This window comes from Salminus brasiliensis, chromosome 15 (assembly GCF_030463535.1).
Source record: "Salminus brasiliensis chromosome 15, fSalBra1.hap2, whole genome shotgun sequence".
Classification (NCBI taxonomy): domain Eukaryota; kingdom Metazoa; phylum Chordata; class Actinopteri; order Characiformes; family Bryconidae; genus Salminus; species Salminus brasiliensis.
This window is the reverse complement of record NC_132892.1, coordinates 21174668-21188670: the sequence shown is the minus strand read 5'-3', so window position 1 is coordinate 21188670 and position 14003 is coordinate 21174668. Positions and strand designations below refer to the sequence as shown.

At 43.2% G+C, this 14003-nt stretch overlaps 1 protein-coding gene across 1 annotated transcript; it reads left to right on the top strand.

Moving 5' to 3' along the window:
• Window positions 1–7623: 7623 nt before the first annotated feature.
• On the top strand, window positions 7624–12524 carry LOC140536006 (helix-loop-helix protein 2-like). The gene is made up of 2 exons (XM_072657613.1): window positions 7624–8148; window positions 10369–12524. The coding sequence occupies exon 2, from the start codon at window positions 10421–10423 to the stop codon at window positions 10787–10789; it is 369 nt and encodes a 122-aa protein (XP_072513714.1). The 5' UTR covers window positions 7624–8148; window positions 10369–10420; the 3' UTR covers window positions 10790–12524.
• Window positions 12525–14003: the final 1479 nt, after the last annotated feature.

The window sequence follows — 14003 nt, the reverse complement described above, 5'->3', positions numbered from 1 at the left end:
ATAAATAAAAACAATGTGGTAACACTCAATTAAACTGTTTTTTTTTTTTCAACTCAAATAAACACACTGAATGAACCACTATTTGATTCAAGGTATTAATTTAAGTGGAATATAATCAGTTGAATTGACTGGACTGTAGTGCTGTAATGATGAATCACCATTAAATTCTCTTTACTATAAAATTAGGCTTAATCTTAATCTATTTTTCTGTGGAGCAATTATTATTCACATAGTTTTCCTCTGTTGAATTTCAATTGGACGGGACTAAACTACGCCCATTTGCCAAATTATGTTGACCGTCATGCCAAAGTTCCTGTTCAGATTGCTAAAACTCTCCTTTTCACTCAAATGATCATACTCACACATCTTGTATATAGTTTTTGTAATTAGTGGCATTTTCACTGGTGTTCTCAGACTTTTTGAATGTTAGGTTCTTGTTAGTTTGGTTTTACCATAGTTCTCTGGTGTCAAACATTTTGAAAGGTTCTTTTAACCCTTAAAATATTTCATCACACTCACTTATTTTGACTTGGGCAGTACAATCCATGTTCATCTCAGCATGATAACAGCTGACCTATGTTCAACAGCCTAGCTGCAGATTGTCTAAACACTATCCACTATCCAGTGAGCATCCATCATAGATCTGGATCCGTCGACAAACTGCAAAACAGAAAAATCCCTGAAAAGGGAAAAAATCTAAGAATTTACACTTTTTTTTTTTTAGGGATTTTTAGGGATTTTACATCCCAGATAAACATGAACTTATTGGCACCATGCCTAATGCAAAGCATGGGCTAGAGGGGTATAAAATGTTTATTATTTTAGTTTATATTAAAAAGATTAGAATAGATCCAGCCCTGGCCATGACATTATGGCCAAGACTAGGTCTAATCCATGTCAATGAAAGCATCTCTTTATGTTATTTCTCCCCCCCCCACCCAATTTCGTACTGTCAATGAACCCACCAGTTCTTACGTCCCCCTTGCACTAGCAATGCTCTCAACACTACATATGATACATGTGAAGCCAGCGACGACCTCTTTCAAACTCCCGCTGATGCAACATTGCCGGGCAGCCGACACATTCAGAGGAAAGTGCTGGGTCCCCAGCTCCACCGCACCACTTAGCAGATGCCTGTGCCGGCCAACATCGCTTAGAGATCGCAGCCAATTGTGCTCTTTCAGACTGCGGCCGCTGATGGCAAAACGGCATGGCTTACTTCAATTCAATTGGATTTAAACTTGTGACCCTGGGCCGTAGTGGTAGTGCATTAGACTGCTGAGCCACTCGGAGCCCCATCTTTAACGGAACATTAAGAGCAGTAGATTTTATTCTAAAAGTCAAAAGTATGGTGACATTCAAAAAAATACAGTAAGACCATTATTTAATGTGGTATATATGAATAAAGCTAAAACTTCTAGTAATAGAAAACACAATAAAGATTTATTGGGACTTCATGACAACCCAAAACTGTCAGCTGTAGTAATGTCAGACTTTTATGGCACTGATAAACAGAGAGCCTGAAATATCTGGAGGTGGAGGCTTGCCTACAAACAGTGCTGGCTGTTATCACATTTGCTCGCTGCAATCCCCCATCTCCCTAACAGTGTTAACAACACTTTCTGCTACGACATGCCAAGCGATGCCTCCAAATGTCCTGTGAGAGATGCAGATGTGTCCGCACTTTCTTTGTGTTCGCATGTGGGTGTTTGTTAAGGTAAAGAACCAACCTTGCCAACGTCTCTAGAGCTCGTTGGTTTGACAAGCTTGCACCCTCCAGGCTATGTGATCTCAGGTTTGGCTGGTTGGTTCGACGCATTCGTCCAGCATTGCACTTCGTTCCCTATTTCTACCCTGTGCCATTTTCATTTGTACCAAAGGATCTGTAGGATCTGAACCGAGCACCCACTGCCAGTGCCACACAGCCATCCAGTTTGCAGACAAACAGCCTGCCTAGGTGCCAAGAGGATGGTTGGATCCTTGTAATTCAGGAACTAATGAATGAGCCAACGCACAAACAAGTTCATTAAAGCAGAGAGACCCAAGTCCAAGTTCACCCAAAATGGCCTCTCCCGTTCTCCATACTACCATGTGGTCATCCTGGTTGCTCATCTCGGTGCCAGCCTAGATGCCAAGGGAGCGGTGAGGGGTCTGCAAATCGCACATGTCTGCATGCGCACACACACACACATATACACACACACACACCCTTGTGGCTTTCCTGGAGCATCGTGGAGTCCTGGCATGGCTTTCTGTCTAATGAACCCATCAGCCAGCTGGAGGAGCAAAAGAGGAACGATTTAAAGAGCGGCCTGTGCTGCCATACAAACACAGGCCAAAAGGTGGAAGAGGAGGGAGGGCGGGATTAAGGGAGTGAGGGGAAGTTCGATGTGAAGAGTTAAATAAGGAGAGGCAACATGAACGGTGACCTAAGAAGAGGTGGGACGGGGCTGAGACGTTACCTAAGGGCAATTGATTGAAAGGCTAAAGAAATACAAAAGGCAGAGACAGGGTTACTGATACTGGGCACACAATGTGAACTGGATTAATGACAGATAGAAGCCCTGGACAGGCAGCGAGTGAAAGAGAGACAGACAGAGTGAGAGAGAGAGAGAGAGAGAGGGAGAGATGAGCAGAGAAAGCTATTGGCAGAAGCATTAGCGAGCAGAGAGGAAGGGAGATCATGCGTTGTTGCACCCAGATGCTCGAGACATCTGCACCCACCTGAATCACTAGCTAACTAATGGGGCCTCTTCTCACCTGACTCTGTTCCTCCCCCCTCCCAACTGATGCTTTACATCTTTGTCTGTCTGTTTGTCTCACCCTACGCTACGTTGGCTTTGTTCCTTTCAAGCCTCCGTTCAAGCCAAGAATTCTGCAGTAGCATCTGGATCCAATGCAATTTCACAGTAGAATTGAGGGTAGTGAGTTCTGAGCCCCACACATGGCTGGAAAGCATTTGAGTGACAAGCCTAAGCTCTTATGTCTGTCCATAAGAGATCTGCCCCTACAGACCACCGCACATAGATTAAATTAAGCTGTGGCCATGACTTAGTAAGGCGTGGGAATGAGATCATTAAGACGTGGCCACGACTTAATAAGGCGTGGGAGTGAGATAATTAAGTTGTGGCCACAACTTACTATGGCCATGCCTCCGGATCTCCCTCCCATGCTTTACTGTATCATGGCCACAACTTCATTTTATTTATGTAGCCAGAACTTAGTAAGGCATGGGAATGAGAAAATTAAGTCATGGCCACAACTTGGTAAGGCATGAGAACAAGATCTGGTCACGACTCAGGATTTCATTCCCAAGCCTTACTATATAATGGCCCTGGCTTAATTTTATTAATCACCTGCAGGGCTTCATACTTTGCTGTGCTTGGTAATGTGCTTTAGAATTCATAAAACATACTTTTCTATATCAGTCATATCAAGGAAAAATTATATATTCCTGGGAAACTTTATATAACTATATATAAGTATATATGAGTCTGGGAAACTTTACTCTCAACCATGCAAATTCCTCCCATTCAAATCAAGTGATTCTTGAAGAAACGCCAAACCACTGCAGTCCTTCAGGACTTAAGACCAATGCTGTATATTGGATATTTTAAATATATATCCCCCTAAATCCTAAATGCAGTGGACAACGATTCTAGCAAATCTGCCAAAGCACTATGCAATTGAACTAAATGAAATACCAAATCAAGCAGATTTGTTTTATGTAGACACAGGAAATGACCAACAATCACAATATGCCTCCTTATACCTCCATGTGTGAGTGTGTGTGCGTCCGGCTGCATTTATGTACTTGTGTGTTGGGGGGGGGGGATCCCTGCTGGGACTACAGATGGTGCAGAAGGCTGGCGGGGGCTTCGGTGATGGCCACATTCTCACATGGGACCACAGGCCCCCTGCTCTCTCTCCCACACCTCCTGTTCATTACTGGCCAGCTCCAGTGTCATTGTGGAAGCCTCCTGCCACACACACACACTCTGCCAGGAGCAATGAAGGGAGACCGCAGAGATGCCAGGTTGTAACCCAAGCACAACACAGTATTTAGTGGCCTGAAATAGAAGCGAATTTGTTGCTGTGGCTCTCGTTTTTGGACCCGGCCTTTTTCTATTCAAGGAAAGACAAGACAAGATGATCTGATTGTGTGTTCTCGGATTGTGAAGGCTGCCTGTCGCCTGACAGGTTGCAAACTCGTTGTCAACACTCGAATCCAGCTATAGACTGCGAAGATCCAAGGAGAAAAAACAGATCCCCAATGGCTGCCGCTACATTATCACTCCGTTTTCGCTTCCAGTAGATGTTTAAACAAGCACCTGCTCGATTTCCTCACAACTGTGTCCTCCTTCAGCGACGAGGCACTGTGACGAAGTTTAATGGGTGCATCAGGGACACATCTCTCTCACTCTCAATATCCCTCTCTCCTGCTCTCTGGTGAATTCCGGCTGACTCTTCGGCCACTAGGCTGCTTACTGACAGAGTGCCTAATCCCTCCATTTCATCCGTCCGTCTCGGGGCTCGCAGGAACCAATGGCAGGGCTTTGAGCTCCAGTTTGGCACAGCAGGGCAGGAGGCAGGTAGACCACAAGAGGAATCAAGAGGGCACTTCTCAGAGTTCCGGGAGGGGGGGGTTTGGGGCCTTTGAACGAGTCTTGCGCTGCAGGGGTCTTGAGCACGGCTCTCGGTTCATCAGAGGTCTGCGTTGTTAAAGACGTGTTTCTTATTGCTTCAGGCAAGAAGGAGTTGATCATATCGCTGCTTGGTGAGAGGCCAGCCGATTACATCTGCGATATAAGGTTCAGGACAGAAGGACACAGCATCAGTGTGGTTGTCTTCCTTCAGGCAGTGGGTTGATCATCCCATAGCAAGGTCTAGGACTTGTTGAGGGGCCAGTTGAAACAGGGGAAAGACCCAGCATCAGTGTTTTTTCTTTGATAAGGCAGTGGGTTGGTGTTCCTGCTTGTCCACGACTGGACAGTGGCTGGGACATGAGGTAAGGACTTGAAGGCGTAAAAAAGGGACAGAATCAACGAGTGTCTAATTGAAAGTACGGGTCAGTGCTCTGTTTGTGACCTCCGTGCAAAGTGTGAGTGATGTGCTTGTTGCAGAGCAGTTTGGGTACTGTAATTGCTGCAGTCAGACACAAGCCTTCTGGAGTCAGAGTCTCAGGACAGGAGGTTCCTGCTTGCCCCTACTGACACTACACAATTAGAGTGACCCCATGTGTGCTCCCTGTCAGTGCAGCATTCTTCCTCTCCCCTGACATGTCTCCGATACCACCGGCACACATACACTTTTGCCGCTCCCCCCCCACCCAAACCTCCTGGTCTCTCCGAGCCACATCACCCTGGACAGAAAGCTGAAGGCAACTTTTCGATCAATCACACCTTCCCTCCCACCTTTTTTTTGTCCCTCTCGCTCTCACCACCCCTCCTTTGCTCTATCAGCCCTCTGGCTTACACCTCTCCACTCTTCCCCTGCTTCCTTTTCATGGCGATGGCGGCAGGCAGCAGCCAGCCCCTCTCTACACCAATCCCCCCCCTCCCTCACCATCCACCCCCCACCCCACTCACCATGCAGTGGCTCGGGGCCACGGCAACTCAGTGGAGCCTCCCTCATCGTTTTAATCAGCTCGTTAGGCACGGTCGGCCGCCGCAGCACACTCCCTGACCACCACCGCAGACACACGGGCGCACACGAGCAGCCTTGACCCGAACCTACTGGTCTCCTTGGGTGGGATGCGGAACAGGGTGACACTAGGGTCGCGTCACTGATCCAACTGCTGCCAGGATGCCGGTCATGTGCCAAGAATACACAAGAATCACACTGACCCACTGATGTGGAAAGATCTGTTGAAGATGTCGAGAGCAGAGAGTTCTAGGAGAGCGTTGTGAGCAGCTTCTGAAACAAGTGATGAAAAAAAACTGTTGGCTGCAGGTGTTCGCAATATGCAGATGTGGGAGGTTGAGCTTGTTAATAGCAAATAGCAAAAACAATGGTAAGTCTAATATCTCTAAACACATAGGCTTCGTGTATATTGTGTATAAACCGAGCGCTTGAAAAATGACTTGGTAACTTCCAGAAGCTGCTTAGTACATTCGTGCTGCGTTTAGGGGCGGTGTAAGGAGCGGTACAGAGCCTGAACCTGCCCATTGAATTCCCCGTGGTCTCAGATCCAGGAGGGACAGATCTAGCATCAGCTGGAGCAGAAAGCCACCCCCCACCCTTCTGTCCCTCTCTTTCCCCTTGATTGACATCTCGCTTTAATTCCAACAGTTTGAGGGCCTCTCCGGATGCACTCTCCCCGGGCTCCTTCGTGATTTGATAGACGTAAGGCCTTGCCAGGCTCTAATGGTTTGGATAACTTTCTGTGAGAGAAGAACATTATTTGGACAAACCTGTAGCTCGTTTGTTTACAACATTTTTTTTACAACACATGTAATGAGTACAGATCATTTCATTTTAGGTTATAAAATATTGGTCATGCAGCCACATATATATTGTTATATAGTTATATAAAGTAAAGGGTGTGTTATGGGGTCAATTTAGGATGATTCTAAGGGCCTGTGAATGACATGGGCCCTAATAAATGTATTAATTATTAAGTATTTTGGCAGAATTGATCAGAGTTGTGGGAGCTAATGTAATATCTTTTAATGGGGCCCAAAATCCCTGGCAGTGCTCCTGTATTAGGTTATACTGTGTGGTGATGCTGCCACACAAAAACCTTGTATCCCTTTTCCCCTGGTATCCCATGTTTGCTAGTATCCCATGTTTTGCACTTCATCATTTGAATCTGACAGTTGTTCTTTACATCGTGTCAATATTTCAGAATTGACCATCAGAAATGGATTAAAAAAAAAAAATTTACATTGACTTTCATTGAATTTTTTTATGTTACCATTTTGGAGAACAAGGTTTTTGCATGGCAGCGACATCCTAATGTCTGCAATTCTTTGCTTCACTGGAGAAAATAATTATAATTGTTTAATGCACGTTTTATTCCATGTAACTCTGGTTCATTTCTGCTCTTTCGCTCATCATTAAATGTTCACACATAATGTAAAGAGCAACATCTGAGCTTTAACAAAAAAATTGGGCATCAACAAAATATTGATGTTTAAATATGACACAAAACTGGATTATTTGCACCTATTTTGAGGCGCACTTCATAAACCCATCCCTAATAATTCTTAGAGATTAGGAGAGTATTAATGTAATAGAGATTACACCTGTCTCTATGCAAGGTGCAACCCGTGTCCTCAAATAGGACAAACTTACACCCTATTCAGCCATTTCTTTCTTTTAACTCCTTGTTAGACTTCTTGTTCCAGACTAATCCAGATGAACGTAGCCGAGGTAGCAGAGGTAGATGGACAATGGCTAGCAGAAGTACCCCTTCTGGTTTTTGTCCATCTCTCCTCAGCATCCTTGTCCATGGACCTTGGAGGAGGAGGAAGAGGAGGAGGAGATGGAGGAGAGGGGGGTGTGATAGAGGGAGGGAGAGATAGAGGGAGGTGTGATGTTAGAAGGGGCGGTGTTAGACAATACCACCCCACAAATATATGCCACCTCCCCGTCATTCCGGACAGCGCTCCACTACCAACTCGTAGGCGATTGAGTCCGATCTTGGTAGAGCCGCGGACTCTTAAACAGAAGAGACGTGAACGAAATCCAGAATCCAACCTGAGATGATCCTCGACTCCAGGACTGCTTACCTTCTCGGCGTGCTGCTCGCCTAGACCGGGAGGACTGACAACATTTCTGCACTTTTCCATCTGATCTCGCTGCTGCCATCTCGCTCTATTGTCTGAAGCCGGAGGGGTCACGAGACAGCAGCTCGTCGAGATCTCTATCTGCGCGAGGCCACGCGCCGACGATCTCTCCTCAGATTAAAGAGAGATAAAGAGCAGCAGATCAGTCAGAGAGCGCTCCGCGCGAGCAGCGGCTCCGACCTGCAGTTTAGTGAGGGCTGTTGACGGATTCTCCGCGGGAAAGTGAAGTGATCGGAGAGGCGGAAGAGGAGGATGCTGAAGGAGAGAAGCCACGGAACCGCGTGCGCTTAGGGGCCAGAGTTGGAGAGCAGGGAGGACATTAGGGACACACTTTTTCTGGACCGGTCAGCATTTTACGGTTTGTGGAAATACAGATAGATATCCATCATTTCATCCAGTTTGATTTATATATAGATATGATATAAATATATAAAAACAACTTCATTTTTGAAGGTAAAATTATTATTTTTTTAAAAGGTTAAAAATAGTTTTATACATGCATGCACACATATATGCAGTTATATATATAAAATCAAATATTATATATTTAAACTAATATCATATATTGAATTATATTAAATAATACAGCCCAGATTGTATCATTTTCGATTAAACGAAAGTTAAACGTTTTGTATTAAAAATACAAAAATTAAATACAATAAAAATGATTTATACAAATGCAGAAAAAAACTAAGAAATTGTATATCTAAATATATCTAAATATATATATATATATATATTCTGACCTTTGTTTATCTCTGAAGTTTTTGCCCCCTATTTATTTATTCTTTATATTTTTATTAACAATATATTTATAGTATTTTCACTCCTGCTTCTTTTAGTAGTCTGCTTCTGACTCATATGTCAGCCAAACAATCTCAACATTCAGATTATTTTTTTTTTTTATGCAAAACTACTGTTATGATAAATGATGTACGATATATGAGGTATCATAGGCTATTATTATTATTGCTGATAAAGTGAAGCTGCTCTCGCTTTGTCGAGGCTGGAAATGTTGCCTGTGCTGCTCCAACCCCAAAGTTGCACCAACAGATGTTAACCTTTGGAGCCTCTTATTATTCCAGTTCCGTTTTGTCCTGTCAGGCAGCACGAGCCAAACCCTTATAGTGGGACAGATGGATGATTTTAATTACGGAACATGACTCGAAAATTATCATATTTGCACTCATTTTGTGTGGAGGGGAACAATATGGATCGGAGCAGGGGGAGGGACGTCAGGCAGCTTAACACTCACGCCTATAAGAAATATTTTACAGCAAAAACATCATTTATCTCTTATCGTGGTACTTCTACATTTAAGAGCAGCGCAGAGTGAATGAATTCACGGGGAGGGAATGCGAAATAAAGGAATACGTTTAACTGTATTTATATAAAATACAAAAAAAAAATATATATATATATATATATATCAACAGTAAATGTAAGTAATTTTAACAGACCCGTTAATGAGCTGGGGTGGGGTGTGTGTGTGTGTGTGGGGGGGGGGGGGGGGTTAACCCACTCCTGATGGGAGTTAGTATACGTGTTTTAACCCACAGCCGTAAGTTTCATTTGTGTGGCCTCGGGGCACAACAAGTAAACAACAGAAACGGACCTCTGCTCCTCTGCTGAGCATCTGCTGGGCTTTAAGCATCGAAACAAAGGAGCCGAACAGAACTCAATTCAGGCTCCGTCTGACTCCCGCTTGATGAATTAACAGTCAATACTGAGCCGGAATGAAAATGTCACTGCAGCTCCGTAAACATCTGCCATGATCAGATGCTCCTGAACCGGGTTGTGTTCCCATTTGAACACGTTTACATTAATAAGATTCCCAATAAAAATATAATCTGTGATAAAGCTACAGGTTTCTCTTATAGTGGATTCAGACCATCACTGTAGTTTGCTACAGACAGTTTACACAGTGGTTATTATATGATACATTATTATATAGTTATCAGTTATTATGTTATGTGTTAGCAGAAACATTAATACACATAAAACACATAAAATTTAGGTAGTAAAAAAAATAAATAAATAAATAACACAGTAACAAAAAAAACGTTGAGATGTTTGGTTCAGTGTAGAAGCGCTGACAAAATTTCCTGGGGCTGTAAATTATTGCTTTCGACTTAATTAAAACAAAAACAAACAACAAAACAAAAACAAAAAACATAAACAAAAAATATCTGAAAAATCGTTTTCCTTATTTTGAGAACAAAAATACACATAATTAGTAGATGAGTATTATATGCTAAATTTAACCTGGTGATTTAAAATGTATCTTTTGTATTTTTAACTATAAAAATTCAGATTTTGTTTTTTATATATAAATTGTACGTTTTTATGTCGTTTTAAAAACGTCTGGCTTTTCCAAACGTATCTGCTCAACAAATCTAATTCTTCAATGGTAGAGAGAGTATATATATATATCTCTCTCTCCACCAGTTCAGATTAAACGCGTTTGGGAAACTGAGCCTCATTAGTTACGTTTAGAAGCTTAAATGAATTAAACCTGCTAAAATATGCACGTCCTATAGACATGGGCTGAACTTGCGACGTCACTGTGTTCCCTCAGGTGCTCCCGCGGAACAGAGAATTGGCGGGAAACTTCTCTAAAGGGGGGGAAAATGATGCTGAGCCCAGACCAAACCGACCCCGACCTGCCCTGGAGTCAGTCGGACGCCGAGACTGTGCTCGGTGACATCAAGGCAAGCTGCCTCTCGGACGAGCCGACGGACGGAGAGGGCAAGGCGAGGCCGCTGGCTCCTCAGGCCCTGACCCGGGAGGAGAAGAGACGGCGGCGGCGCGCGACCGCCAAGTACCGGTCGGCGCACGCCACGCGCGAGCGGATCCGCGTGGAGGCGTTCAACGTGGCCTTCGGCGAGCTGAGGAAGCTGCTGCCCACCCTGCCCCCTGACAAGAAGCTCTCCAAGATCGAAATCCTGAGACTGGCGATCTGCTACATCTCCTATCTCAACCACGTTTTAGACGTTTAAAACAGGACGCTTCCGGTGGTAGACGGAAGAGCCCTGTTTCACAAAAAGAAAAAAAAAAAAAGAAAAAAAATGGCGTCAGTGTTTTGCAGTTGGGGGTTCAGGAGGGGATTTATACTGGACTCAGCTGAATTTGAGAGCTGAGCTATTGGAAGGGGTGGAAGGGTTGATACCACTTGATAGCTATCACCCAAGTGTTCGTCCGAATTTAGGTATTAGTGACTTTGTTTTCCTCTTAGAACAGTGGTTCCCAGAGTCTGTTCTGAGGACCCCTTTACTCTGCCTTTTTTGGGGGGGGGTGTTTGCTACCTGACCCAGCACACAAGGAGCTTTTTATAATGATGTAATGGGTTAAATCAGACTTGCTAGGCTAGCTGTGCAGAGTCCGGGGTCTCCAGGTTCAGGATTGGGAACCCCTGACTGTCTATAATGTCCCCTTTAACTATGGTGAGTACTCCAAGAGTCGTAAACCATTTAAAAGACTGTGGTCCCTGCCGTAGGCTGTATGTGGGGGGTTAAAAGAGATGCAATAAAGCCGAAAGGGACTTTAAAAAAAATAATAAATAACTGGAATTAGCCTTCTTTGCGGCAGTCCTGGATGACCACAACGGTATGGACAAAGTGGAGAGTGCAGGCCGTAGATGACCAGTTGCACTGAAGGTGAACAAGAACTACATAAGCGCTCCCCTACCCCGATTAGCTGCTCCCTAGATCTAGCAAGTAGTTTTCCAGTCAGGAAAAAAAAAACAAAATACGTATAAGTGCCACTTAAAATATAACATTGTGACCTTAACCTTTTCTTATTCATTTATCTATTTATTTATTTGCTTGTTTACTTGTTTATGTATTTATTTATTTATAAATAAGTTATTTTCTTTGCTTTTTCAGAAATTGTTTTCCGTTAAGGTGTTGTTTTTAGATAAATGTACAGTATGCTGGGTGTTCGTACGTAGCCTATTGCAGAAGCAACGTTACCATATGTGTTAGACTGTGACATTCAACTTTTCATGAAAAAAAAAGAAGAAGAAGAAGAAGAAAAAAAAGTTAAAGAGTCCAACTGCACTTTTTCAGTGTTTACTTATTTATATTGGATATATTTTGTGATGAAATTAGAGATAGGCTATTATGAGAAGTGATTTTCCTCAGAAGTCTGTCCTCATTAGCCAACGACCATAGCCCACAGAGCTGAAGTAGACTTAGCTTAACGCTAAACCGAGAAGAAACCTTGAGGCCGCTCTGTAGTCGTGGCCATTAGAAGAGAAACTCCCGTGAACATGAAGAGAAATTCAGAAGTAGCATGGAGATACAGGAGGCGTGTTTTCGTCTACGGTTATGGCAGGGCCTATGAGATGATGTGACTTAAGAGAGGACAGAGGAAGTTAAGAACACAGGCTTCCTGATGCGACCAAATATGACATCTTAAGTCTGATCTTTATTTTTTTGTTTGTTTGTTTGTTTGTTTTGTTGGTGTTTACGTGTTACGCTGTTTGATAAAATATTTTATTTGTGTATTCATTTCCGCACTGAGACAGATAATTACAATAAGTTATTTTATAGTGGGGGAAAAAAATATCTGCTATCCAAAGAATTCTCGTCTTTTCAGGGTTGTGCCCTTATTGCTTTATGCACATATTTTGTAGTAGAGTTGCTGTGACAGCTGGTTTTTAAACAAAAGCATTTTTTCATATTTTACTGGTGAGTTGTTTTTTTGAAATAAAACAATAACGAGAGAAACGGACTAACGGCGTACGTCTTTTTCCTGTTTACTAATGAGCAACGATGACTGTGTGCCTAGTGTGATTTGACCTTACAACTGTTTATTACAGCGAACCCCAACTATCAAGTCATTACTGTGGTTAAGTAGCGTAGTGGATAACAGTACTGTCCTCCCTGTAGAGGATTAGGGCTTCAGTTCTCAAGCCAGGCAAACACACCACTCTACATCATTAAGCCTCGTCGAGCAACATTTCCAACACTGCTTTTGCCTGCTTGTGTAATGTGATGTAATGTGATGTAAGTTGCTCCAGATAAAAGTGTCGGCCATATGCCGAAAATAAAGACTTGTAGGCCTTGATATGGTATACAGGTCAAATACTATTTTGTTATGCTGAACAAACCAAACAAATGATTGCATTTATTAATTATTTATTATTAAAAATAGACAAAACTATGTCTCGGTATCAGTGAGTTGCGAGCAAAAAGCAAGCGAAGGATCTAATTTAACTCAAAGACATGATTTAGCCTTTTCGTTTTTAGAGCGTGGCTATTTCCAAGAGACTATATCCAACCTTACGGACTGCAAAACTGAGTCCAGTGCAACCATATGAGTCCATTTATAGCATTTTAAGGCATGCAAGACCCTGATAGTAGGCCTTCCTTTTAACCAACGCAAGAGCCTACCTCATTATTATTCTTGAGGCTTCTATATATTATTGGAAAAGAACACATTTCCATAAGGAACTGACAGTGGGACATTGATCTTGTGCTGTTTGTATTCCTATCATCTGGTTATGTTGCGCAGCCCAGCTCCACAAACAGATTAGAAGAACCTAACGCAGACCGAAAGTGGTGGTCAGTCGACGTGTGGAGCTCAGGAGTGTGATTTTTGCCCGGCGAGTGTTTGCTCCTCGTCTTCCCTCTTGGCTGAAAGGCCGTTTCCCCAGAGAGGGGGCAGGTGTTACTCCAGACGAGCCAAGACAACCAAATTACTGGCCGTCTGGCACCTCCCGTGGGAAACACACACACAGGGAGAGAGGAAGATGGAAATGTACGTGTAGGGAAGAGCGATGTATCACATCTTCCCTTATGTAATATTTTCTATTTTTAATAAGATCCATAGGAACATTTTCTATAGGAATCAATTGGCTGCTAATATACAATAATATGCCATTATTATGCCATTACTGCAGGACATGTTGAGTTTGTTTAGCTGTTGTTATTGTTTGTTTATGAAAATGCCTTCATATATTATGCAGATTATGCAACACGGATGTAAACATGTGGGAGGGTCATTAAACTGACAGTCCCCACCCCACCCCCCCTCCATTCAGCCCCACACCTTACAGAACGAATGGCCAAGAAAGTCATGATACGCACACAACCATTAGCATTATGGATGAGGTCAGATTAAGCCTACAACAGCCACTTCCACTGACATTGTTCATACTGTAATTATCTGCTGTTTAATCGTTGTCTTCTTCTCCATCGCCTTTTCATT

Coding starts and splice junctions, on each gene's coding strand:
- LOC140536006 (XM_072657613.1), top strand. CDS start 10,421: ATGATGCTGAGCCCAGACCAAACCGACCCCGACCTGCCCTGGAGTCAG.